The following is a 24,130-nucleotide window of genomic DNA, read 5'->3' as shown; positions in this document are numbered from 1 at the left end:
CCCTCTGCTGAGATCTGCCCCTACAGTGAGACCACCTTCCCCCACCCCCAGCAGGGGGCACCCATTTCTGGGGCGGGGTGTGGGGGTCCCAGCATCCTCTGGGGAATTTTCCCAAAGCTCCTGAGGGTTGAAATGGGTGCTATGGAGGGAAATGAGACACCTAGGAGATTTCACCCCGGATGGTCTGCATCTTTTTCAATGGGAATTGCTTCAGCAAGCAGAGCACCTAGGAAGCGTGAGGATGCTGTCTTCCGCAGAACAGGCCAGTTCAAAGCTCAGCGCTGCAGCTGACTTGTCCCCCACCCTCACCCGGTGGCCTCTGAAGTGCTTCCCAGTAATGAGCCACGACGGGGACCCAGCCACCACCTGCTTCTTTATGCACAGCGCCCTGGCCGCCTGTTTAGATATGCCGGCCCCTTTCTTCTCTCATTTTCCTCCTCCTCCTGCCACTGGTTCGATTTCTCATCATCGGCTCAAATAATTCTTTTTCTCCAATGAGCGCCTCCATTTCCAGGACAGCGGACTCGACTGCTTACAGGACATGCACAGCCCTGGAAGAAATTAAAACTGGGTCAGGGGCGGGGGATAGCTTGGGGAGGTTCTGAACTGAGCCAAGGAGAAAATGACCATGTTTTCACAAAACAGAAGTAAAGAGAGACACACTCTTGATTAAAGCTAGAGGATGCCTAGACCAGGACCCAGCCAGCATCAGAGACAGGGAAAGTGCCCAGAGGAACCAGTAGGGCGAGGACGCAGCTTCTCAACATCTGGCTGAGATTTATCCAGCAAAATCTACGAGTCTCTCCAGATACCTGGCAATTACAGAGAGTTACAGATTACCCGTTTTCATCTGGAATGTACTTTTACACTTAGGACCACAGGTAATTATAGGGCGACCTGAGCCTAGTTTCACAAGATGGAGATGATGAGGTATTTTCTTGGTAACCACGTCGGCGTGATTTTAAAATTACTGAGCTACGTGGACTTGCCATGAAATTGAATACTTAAAAGCAAAGAGTAATTGCCTGATATCTGTACTCTATAATTTAGTGTAATCTAATCATGGACAAAGCCCAAAAGAAAATGTTCTGAAAGCATTACGTTTTTCTTCATACACAATTCATTATTGACATTGGGGAATGTATTCCATGCCTCTAAAGGAACTCTTACCCACAGATTTCAAGGTGTGAAAGTGGCCAAAAGAGTGAGAGTTTTGTTTAATTTTCAGCTGCTGATGAAAAGCAGGTAACCTAACTGCCCATTAAACCCATTCTGACACTTTTCTGTGACTCTGTTTGCCCCTTCATTGACCTAGAGAGATAGGTCAGGGTACTGAGATGAGGCAGCAAGACGCTGGGCAGAGCTGGGGCCGTTCCAGTCCAAATCTGAGCCCAAAATTGCACCTACATCGTCCCCCTTTCCAACCATACTCTCCCAGTGCCCCCACCACGGTGTGACGCCACCCATGCGATGGTTCGAAGGAAGCCCAGAATAGCCAAGAGGGATGCACGAGGCCAGGGACAAGGTGGATCAAGGGCAAGTCCATGGTCTGGAGCATCTTTAAAGGACCTGATAAATGTGTGCAGGGCTTTTCGCAGGAAGAGAATGAGAAAGGAACCCACTAAAAGATTTATGGCTGTTATTATTATAAGGCTCTGCCGAGGCAGAGCGAGGTCAGCAGGACAGCAGGCAGCCTGGCAGCCCCTTGGGAACCCAGAGCATCCTCCAAGCGGCCCCTCATCTCTACTAAATGTGTGGATGTGGTTACGCAGTAGATTTAGATATTGGAGCTTGTTTTCCCTCTTCTGACTTTAAGAAATCAGGAAGACCAACCGCAGCCTGAGGTGCTCACCTTAAAAAAAAAACCACAACAAAGTGATGAGAAAGGAGGGCACACAGGACAGCCGTTGACTTTGCAATATTGCCCTCTTCTTGGAAATGTGTGTTCCCATACTCGACAGGCCCAGCGGCAGAACTAGAAGAGACACAGAAAGGCAGATCTGAGAAGGCCCAAAGGGGCCTCGTGGGCAGCTCCCAACACAACACAGGCAGTGGTGGCAAAGAAGCACTAAGATGGAGCCCTTCGGAGGGGAAGACCTAAGGGTCAGTGTCAGAAGTGTGGGGACGGTCACGTGGATAAAAGCTGATGGGCAACAAACTGACTTCACTGAAGCTGGTAAAAGTGCTTTGAGGGTGGAGAATGTTGAAGGAGGACCCTGAAGGGTTATCAATCCAGGGAAGCGGTGGACTGGATCGGGGAGTTGAGGAGGAAAATGTAGAGGCCCGAGACATGGGAGGAATGATTGACTCATGAGGTTTTATTCTTTATTCTTTTTTTTAATGATGTTTTTTTCTTCTCTTTTTTTAAAATTTTCCTTTTTTCTAATTTTCTTATTTTTAATTTTTAGAAGTTTTTGGCTGCGGCGCGGCATGAGGAATCTTAGTTGCCTGATCAGGGATCAAACCCGCACCCCCTGCAGTGGAAGCGTGGAATCTTAACCACTGGACGGCCAGGGAGGTCCCTCATGAGGTTTTTTCTGACTGAATTTTCCAAACAGATTGTGAGGCTTCTTCTTGGAGGGATGGGGAAGGGAAGCATGATTGGCAAATATGCTGTAAGTGGTGGCACATTACCCCAAAGGCCTGCTAGACCCAGCGAGGCAGAGATGGAGCGCTGGGGGATGGGGGGAGGGAGGGCACTGCTGCAAACATGATGGGTTCGAGGCTGAAGGGAAGACAACAGGGTTCGGGTGGGGCTGGGGGAGGGCTGGGGGTCATTTGGCCCTGGGTGTATGTAGCAGCAGCCGGGACCCCAAACACAAGGAAAGCTGACAAAGCCCACACGGGGGACCACCCCAGGGGTGGCCCCATTTGGGTATTTTTTTTAAATCGCCCCTAGATCCACTGTGTGGAAATAGACTGTAACTCTGCGAAATGCTGTAACATTAACTTTGTTTAAGCATCAGTTTCAAGCCCTCTTAGAATACACGGGGCCAGTATTGATGCTGAAAGGCTCATTCTTTATATATTGAACTGCACAGCTGCAAGGAGAAGCACAAATGTTACCAACTCATTTGTCATGCAAACAGTGCTTCAGAAAGAAAGAAAATACTATTATGTGGTATATGTGTTAGGCAATCACTATATCAAATTCATGGTATTCCGTGCAAACACAGGCAGAGGAAAGGAAAACAACACTTGGTGAGAGAAATCGCACCACATGGGAGCAGCTAAGTCGGGGGAGATGGCGAGGCTAACTCGGAAGCCTGACCAAGCGGAGGTTGTCATTTCCCCCGCAATGTGGCCAGTGATAAATTCTCCGTGATAGAGCAAGTGGCACAAATGCAAACGCTGGCAGAGGTGCCTTGTCCAGGGACCCAGGGTGGGGAGACAAGGTGGGGGTGGGCAACGGGACCATAGGGGAGGAGGCGAGATTGGGGGAAGGCGAGAACCGAATTGGAGGGGTTAGAAAGAGAATGGAACTTATGAGACCAGCAGTAAGTGTCTGGGAAAGGCAGTTGATGATCCATGTGGAAGGAATACAAAGAGGGGGTGGGAGGCAGAAGGAAGACCACAGTGTTACTTCCATTTGTCACCACTCCCCATGCTTTCCTTAGGGGTTTCTCTGTCGGGTGGGAGGTTCTACACAGCACTGATGCTGCACACAAATGGGTTAAGTGCAAACACTATGGAGCATGTGTCCTGAGCACCTTATACAAATTACCTCTTCTAATCCTCACAGCAATCCAATGAGGTTTACTGGCCAACAGGCTAGAAATGTTAATTGGATATGATCGCACGTCTAATAGTGGTGGAGTCTGGATTCAAGAACCCCCTACCTAAATCCACAGGTGACACAAGATTACATCTTGGGGTCTTCTCTTACCTATCTCTCCTTATGAAAATCCCACCATCCGGCCACACGGCCTCCTCGCACGGGCTCAAACTGCCCCTAAGAGCCCAAGGGCATTTGCCTCTTCTGCCCCCACGATGGGATGCAGTGTCCTCCTCTGGTGGGAGCTCCTTTCCTGCCAGCATCTCGCCAAGGGCAGGGCCTGCAGCCCCTTGGGGCTCAATGTCAGTGAGTGAACAGCCAGGAAAACACAGAGGCCTGCCGACCATGACCTTAGTTCAGACCAGGTCCCAGAGCGTGCCTGGGGTCCACACCACAACCCAAACAAAGCCCTTCCCTGAACGCATTGGTCCCCAAGTGCAGAGAGAGGCAAAGGATTCCATCTCCCCACTCTCGGCAGTGCTTGTCTTTCACCATTGTCAGCTAAATTGCACAACTTAAAAGTTGAGAGTTATGTTTTATTCAGCAGACATTCTTAGGACTTCAAGCCCGGGAGAGAGCCTCTCAGATAACACTGAGAAAACGGTTCCCAAGGGGAAGAGGGGCAGTCAGGATATATAGGAGTTTTTGCAATAACACCAGGTAGTTGGAACAAAAGATAACTGTCAATAAAAGAAAACCAGATAACTCAAGTTAAGGAATTTAGCACTTTTCTATGTATGGGAAGATGCAAGAGTCTGGACTCAAACCATTCTTTCACATGCACCTCAGCTATCTAGGGCCAGAATCCTCTGTTTTCTCATTCAGTTTCCTCAAGCTGCACTGTGGGAAGTGGCTGCTAGATGGCGGGCATCCCTTGTTCCCTTCTTGAGTTCCCTCAGGGCTCATCATTGGGGGTGACTGTAACGTGGTGGCTAGATCCCTAGTTTACTGATATGGCAGGCAATATTTTCTTACCATTAAGTAATTCATCCATTAAATCAACATGACTTTATCGAGTGCCTACCACGTGCCAGGGACTGTGCAAGGGGAGAAGGATTCAGAGGTAAACACCACTTGCTCTTACAGACGAGAAGGACTGAGCAAGGTGGGAAATAAAAAAGGAAAACAAAAACAAAAAGCCCAAAACCCTCAGACCTCCCCAACATGGCAGCCTTGGAGGCTGATTCTGACCTCCTCATCATGGCCCGCCCATACGGCGGTTCAGACCTTCTCAACATGGCGATTAAGAATTACCTTCTCAACATGGCGCGGGCCCCGCCTGCTCCGTCGCGGGCCCCGCCTGCTCCGCCGCGGCCGTCGGCGGGAACAGTTCCGGGTCCGGTGTGCGCCGGGGGCAGGCGGGGGTTGGCGTCCTGGCCATGGCCGGCCTCTCGGACCTGGAGCTGCGGCGGGAGCTGCAGGCCCTGGGCTTCCAGCCAGGACCCATCACCGACACCACCCGGAACGTCTACCGCAACAAGCTGCGCCGCCTGCGGGGCGAGGTCCGGCAGCGCGGCGAGGAGCGGCTGCGGGAGGAGGCCCGGGCAAGGGGCGAGGAGCGGCTGCGGGAGGAGGCCCGGGCAAGGGGCGAGGAGCGGCTGCGGGAGGAGGCCCGGCTGCGCGAGGAGGCTCCGCTTCGCGCCCGGCCCGCCGCGTCCTCCCTGCGGTCGGAGCCCTGGCTCTCCCCGCCGGCCTCGGGCCCGGCCTACGCGACCTCTGGGGCCTACGGCGACATCGGGGCCTCCGCCGCTTCCTGGTCCAGGAGCCGCGGCCTCGCCTACCCCCCCCGCCCCGCGCAGCTCAGACGCCGCGCCTCGGTCCGGGGCAGCTCCGAGGAGGACGAGGACTGCCGGCCACTCGACAGGGCCGTGCCGGGCCCCGGCCACGGAGTCCGTCGGTGGTGGGCCTCGTCCCCAGCCCCGGTGCGGCCGTCCTCCGCCCTCCTCGGTCCCGACCCGCGCCCGGGCCTGCGGGCGACGAGAGCGGGCCAGGCGGGCGCGGCGCGGGCCCGGCCCGAGGTGGGGCGGCGGCTGGAGCGCTACCTCTCCCGGCTCCTGCTCTGGGCCAGCCTGGGGCTGCTGCTCGTCTTCCTGGGCATCCTCTGGGTGAAGATGGGCAAGCCCTCGGCGCCGCAGGAGGCGGAGGACAACAGTACGTCCCGGGCCGGCGCAGGGGAGGGCCTTGAGCGCGCGTGTGTCCACCAGGATAATCCGCCCCCCACACCCCTCCGCCCCGGTCCTCTCATCACCAGGCTGAACACTCCCGGGCCTTGTCAGATGTCTCTGGCCATCTTCTTCCTTCCAAACTTTGACTTTTCTTCCTCCAGTTATGGGAGGAGAGGGCTGGGATTCCTGCATCTGCAATAATTTCTGTCTTCATTTTGTCCTATTCTCATCTTCTGCCCTAGCCCTCCCTACTAATCTCCCTTTCAACCACGTGCTGGAAGCAATCTTTCTGTGGTCACTTTTATTCTCCCTCTCCAGAGAAGGCCCTCTGACACACCCCTCTAAAGGTCTACCCCCATTGCTTTTGAGTTCTTTCTTCTCTTTTGATTTCTTGCTCTTTCACACATTAGTGCCCGTTTGAAGGCACCCCAGGTATCACGGCTCACAGATAGGCTCTGGTTGGGGTCCCAACTTCGCAGCACCAAAAAGGCCACATACTCCATTTCTTTGGACCACAGGACCCTCATTTGTCAAAGGATTATACTAGCCCTGCCTCTGAGACAGGTGTGGAAGAGCCTTTTAAATAGTTTAAACTGATGTAAATGATGGCATTTATCACTGCAGCACTTTCTTGGGGTGTGTGAAAAGAGAGGGTCCCGTGACTCAAGGATGTTCCCAGCCATGCTTCTGTCCACAGATAGTTCCGTGATAAGACATACCAACAAGAAGTCTGCAGGATACAGTGTGTTAACGAATAGTTAAGCGTTCGTGTTTCCTAAAAGGAAAATTTGCTTCTTCCATAATTCTGGGCTCTAGGCTAATAGGAAACAGCACAAAGACCATTTCTTTATAAATTTAAGTATAAAATGACTGTAGTTCACTGACTTTCAATATTCTTTGCAAAGAATGATTGTGATTAATACTATTCCCAGCCTCTAGCCCAGGCCAGGTCTTTCCACACCTAGCAGGAACAGCCAAAATGCAGGGAAAGGCTAAATTATGTCTTAGCTGTTGCAGCAGATGGATATTTGGGTGTATAAACAAGTCTGTGGGCACGAGGATCCCAGGCTCGTGCACACACCCAAATAATTTCTTGACTATGAGAGCAGTTTAATCCACCTGCTAGAGAAATTAAGTAGTCCCAGGAGTGTCATGGTACCATACTGGTACTAACTATAACTGTTTACATTGGTGACATCAAAAAACGGTATACTGTTGTATTCACTGCTGAGATGCTTTAAGACAATAGCTCCTGGATAGATACTGGGATTTACCTGGAATTCCCCTCCCATGATAGTATTAATCCCTGTTTAACATAACGTGTACAATTTATAAAACCATCATATGTGTTGTCTTGTTTGAGACTAAGTCTGAGTTAAGCAAGGAAGGCTTCAGTGACACCATGTTATGATGAAGAAACAGGTTCAGAGTGGTTAAGTGAATAGCTATCTACTATCCTGAGGCTAATCATTTTCCCCCGGGATTAGAACACAGCTGTACTAATCCCTAATCCAAGACCGAGAACCCCTTACGTTTTTTACTGTCCGCATTTTTTAAATGCCTCATTTAGATGACATCTTTCTAATCCCCCCCCTTATGTTGGTAATGTTTTACTTACCCTGAATTTTGAGAGTGATCCCTTTTTGTACCCTTTCCCACAACCCGCACTTTTAATTTCCTCTGTTTCTTTTCTTGGTCTCAGTGAAATTATTGCCAGTGGACTGTGAGACAGAAACAGATGAGGTGAGTTTGAGTTTCTCTAGCTTTTGTTCTTCCTCCCAAGGATGTTGGCCTCTATCAGGAGGTAAACTTGCCCACAAAAAGATGATAATAGGATCGCTGTCAGGAGTGCTTCCTGTAATGTATCAGAGTCATGTAGTGTTCCCTGATGTATGTGTTAGACTCAACTGTGGCAGTGAAGGAGTACTTGAAACAGAGAGAATTGACCTTCCAAGATGCAACCCCCGGCTTGTTACGGGAACTCTCGCATCAATCGCAGCATTAAGGACTTTAATCTTCTGCCTAAGTCGATCTGGGGGGATGCAGTAGGTTGTGGTCGAGGGACGTCACAAGCTCCCCTCGCTTCAGGAGGAAGGGCTGGCAGCTTTTTAAGCATCAGGAGGCCAGGTTCTCAATTCCACATTCTCCAGTTGTACGTCTGTGGCTCTGAAAATGCTGTTCTGATTTGAAAGGTCATCAGGGAGTTGTTTTAAACACATCTGAAGTGGAGTTAGCCCTCTTAGTCTATAGATTTGTTTTATGAAGCTTTAATGTTCCCTACAAATAATACTTGGGGAAGGTGAGCAGCCCCATCCATTTACGAGTCATGAAAGCAGCATTACCGAGGAGCTGGGGTGCTCCGGTACAGGTGGTAGTCTGGGGAAGATACCAGGCAGTACATTTTCAGGTCATAAATCCTGCCAGGAGGAGCCTCGTGCTGCCAGAGGGCATGCCTTAGTAGTCTAATTATTAAGTGTGCAACGCCTGGCCTCCCTGAGCCCTGAGTGCGCATCTCTGGCAGCCTGGGGGCTGGGAAAGTAACCACCCACGGTCATTTCCAGGCCCCTGCGTTGACTCTCTTACCTGTGTTAACGAAGGGGCATCCTGACGCAGACAACTGGTTTTATTTCCCTTTGGCTTCTGCTGTGTCATATTTGGGGGGTGTTTTTATTACACGTATTTATTGCTTTCATCCACCAGATGTCTTTGCTTCCCTATTGTTTTGTAAAAACAGACTCATAATAATTATAATCTGCCTTCTATCATAAAAACTGCAGTTGATGATTGAAGGAAGTGGCCCAGAAAATGGCCAGAAGGGGAAACTAGAATTTTGAAGACTGAAAACAAAAACAGGGACCAAAAATACTTTTTCTGTAAGACTTCTCTGGTGATGTTAGTTTCATTTGTCTTTTATTTAGAAACGGGTTCCCTGGTTTCTGTCTCTTGGTCCTTCACACCTCTGAGTGTATCAGGCCCAAGACGGAATGACATATGAGATAAGCTCCGGGGTGCTCCTCTGCGCTGGACGCACCCGGCCCCACCTGAGTGAGCCAGTCGGGCACCATCCAGGTCCTCGCTAAAGACTTGCTCAGCGAGCAGACAGGCAGGGCCTGCGCCACGACATCACAGGCTCCCTTCGGTTGCAGTGTTGGGCTCTGTTGAGCTGAGATTTTATGGGGTACCCTTGGCCTTCGTGGTGGGTGGACACAGGAACAGGCGGGTTGGGAGGTGCTTCTCAGCTTGGGTGAGTTTCTTGCTGGGTCTCGTTCCTTGTGTGGCTCAAGCTCACCCAGAACCCAGAGGGGCATTTGGGTTTCAGATACACGTATTCTTTCCCTTCTCAGCTGACTGTGACTCTGTTTTTCTTTCTGCCTTTGTCCTGCTGAAACCCTGGGGATGGGCTGGGAGTGGGTGTGTTGTCTTAATCAGGCTGTCTCGTTGTCTGGTACCTTCTGTCCTTTAGGTGATATCAGCCCTGCTTTGCCTAAATGTCTGTGAGTTTGGAACAGTATTAATTGCTACTGCTTTTTTTTTTTTTTCCTGGTTGCGACAATAATAGATATTTAGAAAATTTGAAAAATGTGACAAAAATCGCTGGTGATTCTGAGACCTAGAGATAATCACCATGAACGTTTTGGGAGCATTTCCTTCTCACCTTATCTCTCTGTGTATGTGTGTCTGTAGAATTGGGATCTCTATGTATTTAGTTACATTTGATACTTACTTATCAACTTTTCCCATATTGTTAAATAGCATTTAAAAAGTAGTTGGGGTTTCTCACTCTACTAGGAGGCACGTCAGTTGTTTCTGGACATTTATAGTCATGTGCATAAATCTTGGTCGCATCATTTCATACCTTGTAAAGGCATTAGGGTCCTTAGGCCATGTGAAGGGACAAATCTTGGCCTCTGAGACCGTTAGAAACCAAATTAGATCAGGGCAACAAACGAGCCCCGAGAAGGAAAACGACCTTGGTTCCTTCTGTAGCTGCAGAGCCGGGTCCAGAACCCAGACCTTCGACTTCAGTGCAGGTCTCTGCCCAGTGACAACCCAGAAGAGGCCTGGAATTCGAGGGGTGGGGGCTTGGAGTCAACAGGCCACACTCCAAGTGGCTCCACCATCTACTATGAACTGTGGGTTCTTGGTGGCCCACTTAAGGTCTTAAACCTTGGACCCCTCACCTGAGAAATTGGGGTACAATGAGGAGTGCAGCGAGGACGCCGTGCTCCCTCACATGTAGACCACTCAGCATGGCACCCGGTCTGTCGTCCACTCTCAAGGAAGAGCGGTCTTTTTTAAATGTCCCAAATCCAGTGAGTCTAGCAAAACGGTGTCCCCACTGTTACAGGTGCTGAAGGAGTACATGTGCAGATATTCTGATTTTCTCAGACAGGTGACATTTATTTTCTCCCTACAGTTGCAAGATTGCTCGAAATTTTCCATTTCCAGGGAAACGCAGTCTAAGATTAAACATTTGCATCAGATAATCCACAAAGTAGACCATCCACGGCAGGTTGTAGACACTTGGCTCTCCAGAAACGGACAGGAGTGGCCCACGGAGGAGACCAGACTGCGCCGTGCAGCGTTTGCGCTTCCCTCTGAGGAGGCTGGGCTCCTGCATTTCCCCACAACCACACCGCCCCTGCTCCACGGCCCCACCAACGGCCTTTATTCCAACGGGGACCACGGGGCAGAGGCCCAGGAGCCTCCAGGATGGTGGACCCTTAGTTACTGTGTCTGCTGTCCATCTGCCTCTGCTTTTATGGTGTTCTTTTCAGTCAGTTAACCCAGTATTTATCGGCCCTATCCCTGGGCCCACCCCTTTGCAGAATTCGTTGTCATTGTTGTTTTAAAGTATGAGGTGTACCTTGCTGTTGAGTCCTTGACGGTAAAATCAGACAGACAGGCCCCCCTCACCCACCCCTCCTTGCTGACCGCTTGTCCCGTGCCCTTCCAGTTCTGTCAGGCCAAGCAGAAGGCGGCCTTGCTGGAGGTGCTGCACGAGCTGTACAACTTCCTGGCCATCCAAGCGGGTGAGTAGGTCTCCCGAGGCCCAAGACTCCCCATGAGCGGGTTGTGGGCTGAGATGCCGTGTCATCTCCCAGAAGACACGCTCAGAAGCCCAGTCTCCCCTTCCCCGCCTCCCCACAGACGCATCTTGTTTAAGCCTTGCATCTGGGCAAAACGCATAGGTTCCTGAAGGATCCCAGGGGTCCTGGCACGTGCATAGGCCTTTTAGCAGATGTGCCCCCTTCTCTGGGATGCCCCCCACCTAATGTTCTGGGGGTCCGTGTTGCACTGGAAGGGCCCAGCCCTCAGGTATTCTCAGAGTCTGGGTCCCCCAACCTGGAGGGCCTCCCTGTACCAGGTGGTCGGCCCAGCTCGGTGCAGAGGCCTCTGCAGGTGGAGTGGTCTGAGCGGTGGGCCAAGCACCTTCAGGCCTGGCCCGCCCTCCTGGGCCCTAGTGTCCCATGTCCCCATCTGGCTGTGGGACACCGGACAAGTCCCTGACATCTCAGGGCCTCAGTCTCCCCATCTGACTGAATGATCTTGGGTCTGTCTTTTCTTAACCAAATGAAAGCCAAGTGCTGTTCTCTAGATGCCCCCCTGAAATCTCCTCCATCCAGAAGGCTCCCCCACTGTTTTCTTTGGTAAACATGTCCCTTGAGGCCAGAGATGGCACCTGCATTATACTGTGTCCTGCCCGACACCTGGCATCCAGGAGGCTCTCCAAATCACAGATGACGTGGGTGACAGCTCAGGGCTTGTGCCTGTGTTAAGTGTACTCGACTCGAGAACCAGACGTCAGTCTGTGGGAGGTTCAAGGGGCGCCTCTCACCTGTAGGGCCAACCCTTGTCTAAGGCTGTCGCCGGGAAGTCAAGTTTGGGTGGACTTGTACTGGGCCCTCAGTCCTCAGGGCCAGTCTTGTGGGCCTCAGCTCTGCCGCCTCCTCCCTCCTGACTGCTGGGAGACTGGGGTGGTCAGGGAGGCTTCTGTGAGCTCCTCGGAGGAGAGGTAGGAGTTGGGGCTCAGAGCATCACGGTCATCTGTGGCCCAGGTGCTTGGCATATAAATTCTGGCCTGAGGGGGTGTTTGAAACCTTTGTGACTCAGTTGTGGTCCAAGGTCCAGCAACATCAGTGTCACCTGAGAGCTTACTGGAAATGCAGAATCTTAGTCCCATCTCAAACCTATTGAATCAAAGTCTGAATTTTACTAAGTCCCCCAGGATATAAAGTCGAGAAGCTCTGCTCTTAAACCATGGATCCTAGTAGACAGTTCTCCTCCATCCCACCCTCCTTGTGTGGTCCTGGCTCATGCCATCAAGGGGCCTAGTACCCACCGTCTTCCCACAAGCCAGGCAGGGGCAGCCCTGAGGGTATGCGTCTCAGTGAGACAGGCCGCAGGGCTGTGCAGGCTCTGTACTCAGCCATACTCCCTCCCCCCACCTCCTGCTGGAGGTCAGCTATGGACAGGGCACTGGCTGGCCTTTGCAGGACACAAGGCGACTCAGCCCAGAATCCTGCCCACAGGCTGTTGTGGTCTAGTAGAAGAGATAGGCTACCTACCCCCCTGACCACTGAGTGGTATAAAATGCCATTGGATGAGAACCAAGAGGCCAGAACTTCTGGGAGGCACAATGCCTTTTAGCTAGAGTAGTCAGGAAAGCGTCACAGGGGAGGTGGCATCTGTGCCAGGCCTTGAAGCCCGGGTGGGATTAGTTACGTACTTGTGGGGGAAAGGTGGGGCCAGAGAGGCAGGAAATTATAGGGTCAGAGATGGAAGCAGCTTCACGAGGAAGGAGAAACAGAGGGAATGGAGTTCGGAAAGGCCAGTTGAGTCCCACCCTGGCTGGCCATGGTTGCCAGGCCACTGGGAGTCCCTTCTGAAGGCAGTGAGGGCCGGGAAGGCTTTCGAGCAGGGGAGTGATGGACGGAGAGCCAGGTGCCAGGGAGGCAAATGTGGCAGCAGTTTGAGTGGAGCGGTGTCAATTTAAGCAGAATCGTTTTAAAGCTTTGTTGACCAAACATGGATGAGAAAGGGGAGAGGAGGAAACCAGGAGACCTTGGCAGTGGTCCTGGAAGGCCTAAGCAGGGCAGGGTGATCTGGGTGGGACAGGAGCACGGGAGAAGCCAGCTGATTCTCAGGGGACCCAGAAGGACGAGATCAACTTTGAAATAGGAGGATTTGGCTGTGTTAGGGGGTGAGGGGCAGGCTTCAGTTCATTCTCAAGATTTTTTTAATATTATCTTCAGCCACTCCCTCCCCAGCACACGCACAGACTGGCCATCGCAGCCCCCAGGCTGTGCCAGGTCAAGGGCAGTCAGGCCGTGTATGGGGGTGAAGGATCTTGTACGGCCCCAGCCCTGCACTGTCCCTGCTTCCAAGGGGTCTAGTGGTGAAGCAGCACCTGGTGGGGGAGCCACCGTGGGTAATCAAGAGCCGAGGGCTGTGGCAGGGCCCCAAGTCCAGCCGATTTGGCTAAACAAGAGGCCCCTAGGGATGGGGGCTTTTCAGAGGGACTGGGCCTTGGGCCAGGCCTGGGAGCCTGGGCAGGACTAAGGGGGAGGCTCCCAGCTCCATCCTAGGTGGGAGCCAGCCACCCAGGGTGCTCAGAAGAGAGCTTTGGAGCACCACATCGGGGCCCCAGCACACAGACACCCCTTCTTCCACGGAGCATTTTGGACATCCCTCCCTAGGGCCCCTCAAAACCTGGCATTCTAGGTCACCTGCCTGTGTCATGGGTCAAAATCCCTGCAATGCAACAGCCTCCCTGCCTTTCTTTTTTCCCAGACTGCGTTTATTTATAGTGCCATCCCAGTGCCTTCCGAAGCTGCCTGTCTGATCCTTTTAGGGATCAGCTGCAAACAGACCTTGGTATTGGGCAGCTTTTTAGTCATTTAATGCAAATCGCTGCACTGCTTTGCAGGTCAGGTTTTAATGATCTGGAATCGATCCAAGCTAAGTGGCTTTTGATCTTGCTGCAGAGTGAAGATGCCCCACAGAAGCTGGAGCCGCCGGGCCACATGTTCCACATCAGAGCTGATGGCTTGATTTTTTGCTGCAGTTTTTAGTTGGTTTCAGGGTAAATCTTTTTCACCTCTTCTTTGTACTTGAATGTGTGTTTTTTCCCTCCTAGGTAATTTTGAATGTGGAAATCCAGAGAAGCTAAAAAGCAAATGCATTCCTGTAATGGAAGCCCAGGAATATATAGCAGTAAGTAGGCTGCAGTGCGCTCCGTTCCCGGGAGGTCCTGGTGCTTTTGTATTGATCCCTCAAGCCCTGCGGGGTTTTTTTTCCCTTTTTGTTTTGTGTTTGCTTTCCCTTTTTTTAAAAAAAAAAAATTGTTTTAACTCAGTTGAGTGTTAGGCTACCTTAAGTTAAGGCAATGATGGGGTGACTGGGCCCAAGGTGAGCGGTGAGCCAGAGCCAGGCCTGCCGCAGCTCGTTCCTGACCTGCTGCTCCCTGACCAGCGGTGTGGGCTGCTGCCGCTGCCCCTTCTTTAAGTGGCCCTGTGACTTGCCCTTCCTTTGACTCATTTTTCCCCCCTTCTCAGCAGCCTTAAGACATTTAACCTGTCATTCTCTCCCCTCAGGATTACCGTCTGGGTTGCTCTGAGTCCATTTGATTTTCGGTGTGGCCTCAGGATGACAGAATTACAGATTTTTGGAACTGGCAGAAACCTAAGGGGTCACCTCGTCCAATTTTCATTTCACAGATGAGGAACCTGGGGCCTAGAGAGGGGAGGGACTTGCCCAAGGCCACACAGCCGGGACTGGCTGCAGGGCCCCCACCCCGACACTCTTTCATCTCACTGCAGATGAGCTGCCAGCTCTCTGGCCTGGTGCTTCAGTCCTTGAGAAAATTACATGCTTCTGCTGTCTCAGACCTGCATTGTTTTCCTGTGTGTGTTTCCGCATCACCTCCTCTGGTTATAGCCTCTTCCCTGGTATCATCAGCTACAGACTTGCTTCCTGCCAGCTTGCTGGGCATTTAGCAGAACAGGGCTTTGGGGCAGGCGGAGGACATGGAGAGGGCTTCCTTAATCTAGCAGCAGAATAATATCGCTCCAACTGCTCCGCCCAGATGGAGGACTAATCTCCCGCCCCCTCCCACAGAATGTGACCGGCAGCTCCTCCGCCAAGTTTGAAGCGGCACTGACCTGGATACTGAACAGTAACAAGGACGTGGGCATCTGGTGAGTGTGGGCGGGGCGTCCGGAAGCACCTGAGGCCCTGTCATCGCCCATCAAGGTGTCTCAGGCCGGGAGGTAGAGGGCAGGTCTCCCAGCCAAGTCATCTTGGGCCAGGTCTGAAGCCGGGCAGCGGAAGGAGAGGCATTAGGAATGCAGTGTAAGGAGCAGTTTCAAAATGAGACAAAAATCCAGGTGTCAGGGTGATCGCCTGGCAGTCCAGCTAAACCTGTTTCAGGTAACTCAGTCTGTGCCCCCTTCCTTCACGGGCCCCGCACAGTTTGCTGGAGATGGCATTTTTTTGCACTTCCTTTCCTTGGTGCTAGTTTTCATTTGTAGATGAAATGATTCTGAATGTTGGTTTCACTCAGTATGGAAATTGCAAAAGGAAAGACTGGGTTTTATTCCAGCTGGGCAGTTCCACCTGTTTCTGTCTCTGGTGAGCACAGTTAGCAGAGACAGCGTGCCCTTCACCTTCCTGAAAGGTCCTATCTGGCTGCTCGGCCCAGGGGCGGGTGGGCACCAGCCACTGCCTGATACCGGAGTCCCCTGCTGGAGAGACACTCGCTTCATCGCCCCCTCCCACCCTTCAGGGTTTGTCGGGGTCTCTGTTCCGGTTACAGCTGCTGATGTTAAAGCACACTCTAGGGTTTTGTTCTCTTCCTCTCTATCTGCCCAAATTACTGATTCCATCAGCAGTGCATCCAGCAGAAGCCCCTCGGGCAGCTCAGCCTAAAACTTGATGACTGTATGCGTGGCACGATTCAAATTCTTTGGCTTAAAAAAAAAAAAGAAGCTTCCCTGAGTGGCTGAGCGATTTTCCTGTGTGTTGGAAAGGCAGAAAACACGGATTTTATCCTTGGCAGCGTGCACTGAAGCTGCTAACGCAGAGGAATGATGACGCTGCCTTTTCCCATTGAGGAGGGTGGCCTGTGGGGAGCTGAGCCTGGCTCCCACGACCAGTGTTAGAAGTGGGTCGTGAGACTTTGCTGTACAGCAGAAATTAACACAGCGTTGTAAATCAACTATACTTCAATTTAAAAAAAAAAAAGTGGGTCATGAGAAATCCGGACAGTTTGGGCACCAGCCACTCGGCTGTGCAATCCAGACCAGGAGCTTGTTGCCTCGCCGGCAGAAGGCGGAGTGTCGGCAGTGTCCCCGCGCGTCCTGACACCTCCTCTCTGGGGCTGGGGTCTGGCGTCCAGGAGCCTGGCGGTGTTCGTGCTCCTGAGTCTCACGGCACCCCATGGTCTCTGCACGTAAACAGCTTATGTGCCTCCTCATCACCGAGGAAAGGCACCCCCTCCCAGACTCTGTTTCCGTTCTTGCCGTGCTGCACAAAGCCGGTGATTCCGTAAACATTTCCATTTCTCTGTGCTGGGAGGGGGGCATCCAGTTTACACTTTAATCTTCCGCCCAACAGAGGGAGGCGTCACTTCAGCGGCAGGGGTTCAAGCCTGCTGCCGTCTTTAAAGTTTTATTCTTTCTAAGTAGCTAACTTGGGAAATTTCTGGAAAGAGTGCAACCAGGATAGCGAGTCCTTTTCATAAGCAAGTGGAGACCTCAAAGCCCCGCCTTCCTCCTCCTCCTGCTGATAGTGAGGCTTATACGGCGGCTCCTCAGAGCTGTTGAACGTGTCTGCAGCCCTGCGTCCTGTTTCAGGTTGAAAGGGGAAGACCCGTCCGAGCTGGTGACCACGGTGGACAAGGTGGTCTGCCTGGAGTCCGCCCGACCCCGCATGGGTGTCGGCTGCCGCCTGAGCCGCGCCCTGCTCACGGCCGTCACCAATGTGCTCATTTTCTTCTGGTGTAAGTCCCATCACTGTGTCACCCTACCCCTCCCACTGCGCCTCCCGGGAGCCCAGCTCAGCAACACCCTGGGCATGGGTGATGCGGTCTCTCGGAGTTCGTTTCTGTCTAGTGAACCTGAGGTCTGTCTAACGAAACTGAGGAGATGAACCAGTCAGCCTCTGCCCCGGGTCGTCTTTCCCTTTGGAGACTGGGTGGCTGGAGCAGGAAGATAACTAGAAGACATCCTGGATTTGGGGCCGGGGGTCATCAGCATCCCCGAGAGGGTGCTGGCTTGGGCTGGAGGTGGGCATTGTCCTTTCCGGCACCCCAGACCGCAGGCCGCTCCAAGGGGGAGACCCAGCAGGAGCTTGGCCTAATTTTACTCCCTGAACAATGTAAGCACCTCCTCAGGAGCTACAGACGCCCAGTGAAAGCAGGCAGGCCCAGGGTGCTGAGCGGCAAAGCAGAGTCTCCCGACATGAGGGGCTGCCTTTGAGCAGAGGCCTCGGGGTGTCTCTGAAGGCCAAAGGCCGTGACACAGAAACCACCAGCTCTGCAGAGAGAGCTGGGTTACAAATCACAGGCCGTCTGGGCGTGCACACGGCTCCCTCCCCCACGCCGGCAGGCACAGACATCATTATCGGCAGCAGCATCTGGAATACAAAGGCCCCGGCATGTATATATGTATGAAACGCCGTGTTCTGGTTCACAAGGGAGGAGATGAAAGCCCAGAATGAGGTTGGGAGGAGCCGAGATCCAGACGGCTCGGGAGGCCTCTGTGGTGACAGCCAGTGGGAGGAAGATGATCACTTAATAGCCTGTCCTCCCTCTGCATTTCCCAGTCCTTCGTTTCCTGCTTGCTAGCCCTGGGTCTGACACACAGTAGGTACTCAAACCCCCTCAGCCTCCAGCGCAGTGACCTGCCCTGGTGAGACAGCCAGTGGGCGCCTGGCCGGGGAAGGTGGTGTGCACGATTAACAGTGCTGTGTTCCCTCCCAGGCTTGGCCTTTCTGTGGGGGCTCCTGATCCTCCTGAAATACCGGTGGCGGAAGTTGGAAGAGGAAGAGCAGGCCATGTATGAGATGGTGAAGAAGATTATAGGTGCGTGGCCCCCAGTGAAAGGGCTGCTGGCTCCTGCTAGAGGGTCCTCACCCTAAACAGTGCCCTCTGTCCTGCAGATGTGGTCCAGGACCACTACGTGGACTGGGAGCAGGACATGGAGCGCTACCCATACGTGGGCATCCTACACGTGCGTGACACCCTGATCCCGCCACAGAGCCGGTGAGACCCGGGTCGGACCCCACTGAGTGCCGCGGAAGGAGGCCCAGAGCCTCGAGTCAGTCATGTGGGGAGGGGGGGCAGTTCAGCCCCAGGATCGCGGGAGGTGGGGCGCCATCCACACCTCTTGCCATCAGCTTATTGAGGCAGAGTGCAGACAAGAGGTGCAGAAGCACGGTCCCGCTCCTCTGTAGAGATGGCGCTTTGGGGTGCTTTGGGGAGCAACCCTAGGACCCGACCCCTCCCCTCCCCGCGGGGCTTTGCAGGGAAGGACCTGATGGGTTTCCATGAATGGAAGTCCAGGCACAGAACATTAAGGGCTCTGATTCCATTGCTCTGTGATTCTCATGGTCCTGCTCTCTGGATGTTGTTGGCTGGCTGGCGTTCCTGGTGGTCACAGGATGGTGGCCAGCAGCTAGCCGGAGCAACACCTGCCTTGCAACAACCAGCAGGGGAGAGATGGGCTACCTGTTGCTCTCATGAGCAAGGGAAAACATTCCCAGAAGCCACCGGGGACACACCTCTTTGAGGCTCCACTGGCCAGAATTGGTTACTTGTCTATTCTTGAATCAGTCACTGGCAAGGAGGAAGAGATTGTTTTTCAAACATTTTTAACCATGGTGTACAGTCAGAAACACATCTTATCTAAAGTATCACGGTCTAGTTTCCATGCACAAAGGCACACTCACGTAGTTGGAAACATGGTTTCACAGCAGTGAATGGGGTCAGCTTCCCGGGTGCATGGCTCATGGGAGGGGTTGGCAGGCCGTTTTCATGCACGACTCCAGGACCACCTTCCAAATGGGCTGCGGATGCTGGGTAGATCCCTGACAAAACCAGGAGTAGGGTAGAGTCGGGGGACAGAGTCCCAGGAGGCAGCCAGCAGGGCCCACTGCGGGGTCACCTCAGACTTTGCCACAGTCTCTGGCCAGATGCCACCCTCTCCGGATGGTGCTAAGCGCTCACCCTTGCTGGGTGCTCGCTGTGAGCTGGGCACTGCTCCGAGCCCTGCACAGGTGCAGCTCACTCACTCCACCCTCAGCATGGCCCTTGGAGGGAGTACATTGAGGACACCACTTTACAGATGAGGACACTGAGGCACAGGGAGGTTAAGGCCCTGCTCAGAGACCCAGGGCTGGTGCCACTTCTGTGTTCCCAGTGCCAGGCTCTGTGGTCGAGGTCACCCTGTTCTGTCAACCCAAGAGGAGCTGGAAGAGTAGAGCATTTAAGGGCCCCTTTTAAACGTGAAAATGCTTAATAACTCTCATGCCCACCCCACCCCCGGGACAATGGCAGGCAGGAAGCTTAGAGCAGACCAACCACGGTGTGGGGCTTGTGCTAGCTGTTGGTCCCCAGCATGAGTCTGGCACACAGCCCTCCAGCTCTCAGGGGAGGCCACTGGTAGATCCAGACTCCCCCCTAATTCCTGGACCCGCCAGAATTCATCATCATGTGACCATGGGTAACGCCCTGTTTGAGCTGTAACACAGATAATCCCACTGCCTTGCAGAGGGCTGTGTTGAAGAGAGGCCATCATTCATTCATTTTCTCAACAAATGTTTATTGAGCACCTACTGCATGCCACACTCTACTGGGTCATGCGGAGACAGGGAGAGGAAGAAGCAAAAATCCCTGCCCTGCTGGAGCATTGGTTCTGGGGAGAAGGAAGACAAGATGCATAAGGAAGATGTGTTGCCACTAGGTAGTGGCAGGTCTTAAGGAAAGGGGAGCAGGGTGTCAGAGAGGTGGCCTCCCACCTCACCGAGGCAGCACGGAGCACTTGAGCCCTCATCAAAGGGCAGCACGCATGGTCATTTTAATAAGAGCAGGAAGTGGCACTGCAGCTTATCGGGGGCTTGAGCCACCACACCTCGGCTTCTGTGCATCAGCAGAGACTGCAGGCGGGCAGCTGCCCCACAGGGTCTGGACCCCTGTCCGTGAACCCAGGAGGCTCAGCCACCCGGTCAGTGTAGCCAAGCTCTCGACTCATAAGGACCCATCAGCTCCTTTGGGCCCTGCGTGGGCATACTGCCCTGTGGGTGAGGGCCCGCTTGTGGGAGGTTGGGGGAGATCTGAAGAGCTTGTCCAGGGAGGCACACGGGGGCGGCTTGTAACCACCTGGTAACGGGCGGCCTGGGAAGGGGGCTGGGGATGAGGCCGCGGCCCCCACACAGTGCCAATGCCCCCCCTCAGGGACCCGGTGTGAGGGGCTCAGCCCCCAGGACCTGTGTGGCCAGGGCCAGACCAGCCGGGTGGGGGCTGCTGAACAGCCGTGGGGTTTGGTTGGCAGCAGGACCTCACCGCCCGGGGAAGAAAGCCCCACCACCCCACTCTGCCTCCTGACACATGGGCCACCCTGGGAGTTTCCCTCCATTTGCGCACTCCCAGCGGAACCCCCTGCTTCCACACGTACCCATGTTCGCTCTGCACGTGTGGGCGCTGGGGAGTGGTCTGCAGTCAGGAGGCCGGGGCTCACCGAAGTGTAGGTGTCAAAGCAGCCCTCCCCCACTGCCCTGGAATCTTGCTGTCTAGTTTGGAGGGGGAACGAGGAAATAGGGGGCTGTCCGAGGGGGTGCAAGGCCCCAGGGATCCGGCAGAGCAGGAACTCTGGTGTCTGCGAAGGGGCCCTACCTGGTGGCTCAGGTTCCAAAAGCAGCCCCAGCGTCTTGGCCTCCCTGGTTGGATGCCTAGTTCATCCCCATCCCCTGAAGTGCTGTGGAGTCTGGACTCAACAGCCCAGTGGCCACTCTAATTAGCCCACATGAGGCATTAAAATGCAGCCTGCACTGGAGAGGGGTGCCGCCCGGCTGGGCTGTAGCAGTAATGGGTCCCAGCAAGAGTCTTCCCACTTGGACACCTGCGGGGGGGGAGCCCCTTTCAGCTCACTTTAATTGAACGCTTTTGGAGCAGAGAATGTTGAGGAATCATTTCTCGGGGGCCCAAGAAATTTCTCTCCTCTGCAGGAGTCCAGTTAGTACCTGACCGCTCTTCTTCCCGCAGATAAATTCTGTGTGGGATCTTGGAGCTTTGTGCCCCCTTTTGTACAGAGGGCATCCAGAGACCAGCCTGCCTCTCTCGGCAGCGCTGGGCACAGCGGCCAAGGGCGCCGCCTGCCTGCTGAGCCTGCACCCCCATCCCTCGTTGCAGGAGACGCATGAAGCGGGTCTGGGACCGGGCCGTGGAGTTCCTGGCCTCCAACGAATCCCGGATCCAGACAGAGTCCCACCGCGTGGCCGGAGAAGACATGCTGGTGTGGAGATGGACTAAGCCCTCTTCCTTCTCTGACTCAGAGCGATAAACCCTGGGCGGGGCCTGTTCCCAATCAGCCTGTCCCCGGCCAGTCCCCTCCAGGGGCGTGAGAGGGCCACCATCCTGCTGGTGCTGAGTTCACACTTGCCTTGACTATCACCCTCCTCCTGACCCTGGTTCCAAAGGTGTCTCTGTGAGACTCTTCAGAGATGAGCTTTCAGAAGGAAAGCGTGGGCTTCCTCGAAAGGCCAGGGGAGAAGGCCAGGTGGGCAGCTGCCCTCTGCGTTGGTCCGATCCTCTCTGCCCCATTTTGCTGGCAGAAAGGGGAGAAGGGTTTTTCATGGAAAGATAAAAGCTCAGCAGCCATGAGCCCCTGCAGAGCAAGTGTGCAGCTGGGTGTGTGGAGCACGCGGCAGGGAGGTGGGCCCCGCGCCCGTGGGTGGTGGGTCGGGGTGGTGGCTGGGACGGCAGGGGTTGGGGAGCAGCTTGGTCATGTGCCTTCGGGGGGTGTTACGTGGGAGCTCAAGGGTGAGGGGAGAAAGCCTGTCCTCTAGCTGGATTGGGCCTCTTACCCCGGAGGGGTAAGGTGCTAGAAATTAGAACAAGTATTGTAGGAGAACTGTCTAGACACGCGGCCCCGGACATACGGGGCCTCAGGTCGGGAGGAATGAGCAGCTAGGGTTGCCCCAGGAGGAGCCTGGAGTCGGCGACGATGCGCCCCCCAGAGCCGAGAGGAGGGTCGAGCCGCCACCAGCCCCCATCTGGGCGGCCCCACCGGAGGCGACCTCCCCAGTCCAGGCCTGCAAACACGGCGCATCACCGGATCGCGCTCCAGGACCTGGGGATCCTCGCACTTCCTATGGGCGAAGATTGCCTCGTTTACGGCGACCACGCCTCCCCACCCCACGCACTTTGGCGAGAACTTCAGCCAGTGGTTTCAGTATGCTGGGTGCGGCCGCATCTCCTCCCTCTGCCGGCCACCGGGAGCGACCCCGCTGCGCGGACCTTCGCCCGCCCGCCCGCCAGAGCCTCCCCAACAGGCGGAGCGACCTCCGGAAACCTACGCGGGGACCTTATTAGTTAAGGGCCGGGAGCCTCTCCATTAGAGCAGCATCTCCACAAGTTCTCGTCCGCGACGGGCGGGAGAGGGGGCGAGCCGAGGAGACGGAACAGCTGCCTCCAAAAGGCATGAAGCACCTCTCTCTGGTCTTATTGGTATTTTTTTGTTTCCTTAATAAAGCGCCAGTCTCTCTCATTTGAGCAATACTCTCTCTCATTTCCTCTGATGTCTGGGTGATCGGCGGGGCCGGAATCCGAGCGCCGGCGCCGTGGCAACGCAACAGTCTCATAATCAGGCTCCAGCCAGAAGAAGAAACTGCAACAGGCTTCACTGTCAGGGCTGAAACTGTTGGATAAATAAACTATTTATTAAAAATGGATGTGTTTCTCGTCCGTGGTTCTTTTCCTCTTCCTTCAAAGCAATGTGTAAGGAGAGGCAACTTCCTGAGTCATTAAGCGCTGGCCCGGGAGAGGTCAGCTGGAAGAGAAGGTGGGAGCGGCCTCCCTGTGACGGGTTCTCGGGCAAACCACATACCTCGGAGCCTTGGTTTCCACGTTTATAACACGGTGTGACGACCTCCCCTGCAGGGTGAACTCGCAAGATGCACGCCTGGTTCCTGTGGGTGGCAAGGAGTGGGGGCTGATAGAGCCTCTTTCCTCCCGCCCCATTTCTGCCTTCCTCGAGGCCCCAGGGGCTCCTGGAGGTGCTCGGCACCAGCCCTGGGAGGGGGAGGAAGGAAGAGGCGGGTGAGGTTGGACGAGGCCTCTCGGCAGCTGACGGTGTCTCCCGGCAGGCAGGAGGTTGACGTCGATGGCAGACTTGTCTCCTCTGGGCCGGTCACTGGGGAGAACAGCACAGTCCGGGGGACACGTGGGGGTCCCCCACCTGCAGTGGAGGCAGCGGTTTGCTGGGAGTGCTTTGGGGGTCCTGCCGCTCTCCACCAGCGCTGCCTCTACCCTGGGGGCACAGCGGGCGAGCTGCTGGCATTGGGGGTCCGCACCCCTTGCGGCGGGGCCTTCGTTTTCTCAGCCTGGGAGGAAGGCTGCTCCACCACCCTGCCGGCCCGTCCACACAGGTCCTACTGGTACGTGAGCGCCATCCTGCTGTCCTCCCATTAGCTGGAAACTCGGTGGGTAAATTGATAGTCAAGGACCCAGAAACACAACTCAGAAAAAAATGAGCCCATCTTTCCTTTTTCTGGTTTTCAGTACAAGATTGCGCGCTGCCGTGTTTCATTTTAAGCTGAGAAGGGAGTTAACGCAAGGCTCTATTTCTGTGATGCTGTTTGGACAGCAGGAGGGAGATCAAAATAAAGAAATAACAAAAGGCCCCCAATGTCCAGCCTCTTCCTTTATGGTAGAGAGCGCCTGGCACAAAAGCCCCGAGTGAGGCGTCTCAGCCCAACTCTGCACCCTTTCTCAGCTTTGAAGGGCCAAGCCCCCTTTTCAGCGACTCTGATTTCAGAAGGAACAGCGTGGGGTGGTGGGATTTGCCCGAGGAAGGGGTCTGAGGGCATCATTGGGTGGGGGCCTCTGTTGAGAAGTTTCTGCTGCTCCGCCCAGTCCCTTCCAAGGCTCCGCAAGCTGCAGCCCTGTCTTCCTCGGTGACAAACGGCCCTC

General features: G+C 54.3%; 1 protein-coding gene across 1 annotated transcript; it reads left to right on the top strand.

The window, feature by feature from the left end:
- Nucleotides 1–5,121: 5,121 nt before the first annotated feature.
- Nucleotides 5,122–22,890, top strand: LEMD2 (LEM domain nuclear envelope protein 2). The gene is made up of 9 exons (XM_030871041.2): nucleotides 5,122–5,926; nucleotides 7,643–7,683; nucleotides 10,898–10,973; nucleotides 14,081–14,157; nucleotides 15,061–15,140; nucleotides 16,797–16,942; nucleotides 17,924–18,025; nucleotides 18,103–18,205; nucleotides 21,350–22,890. The coding sequence occupies exons 1-9, from the start codon at nucleotides 5,155–5,157 to the stop codon at nucleotides 21,498–21,500; spliced, it is 1,548 nt and encodes a 515-aa protein (XP_030726901.1). The 5' UTR covers nucleotides 5,122–5,154; the 3' UTR covers nucleotides 21,501–22,890.
- The last annotated feature ends 1,240 nt before the right edge of the window (nucleotides 22,891–24,130 follow it).

The sequence above is a fragment of the Globicephala melas genome, chromosome 11 (genome assembly GCF_963455315.2).
Source record: "Globicephala melas chromosome 11, mGloMel1.2, whole genome shotgun sequence".
Lineage (NCBI taxonomy): Eukaryota > Metazoa > Chordata > Mammalia > Artiodactyla > Delphinidae > Globicephala > Globicephala melas.
This window is presented reverse-complemented; position numbering and strand designations above follow the sequence as displayed.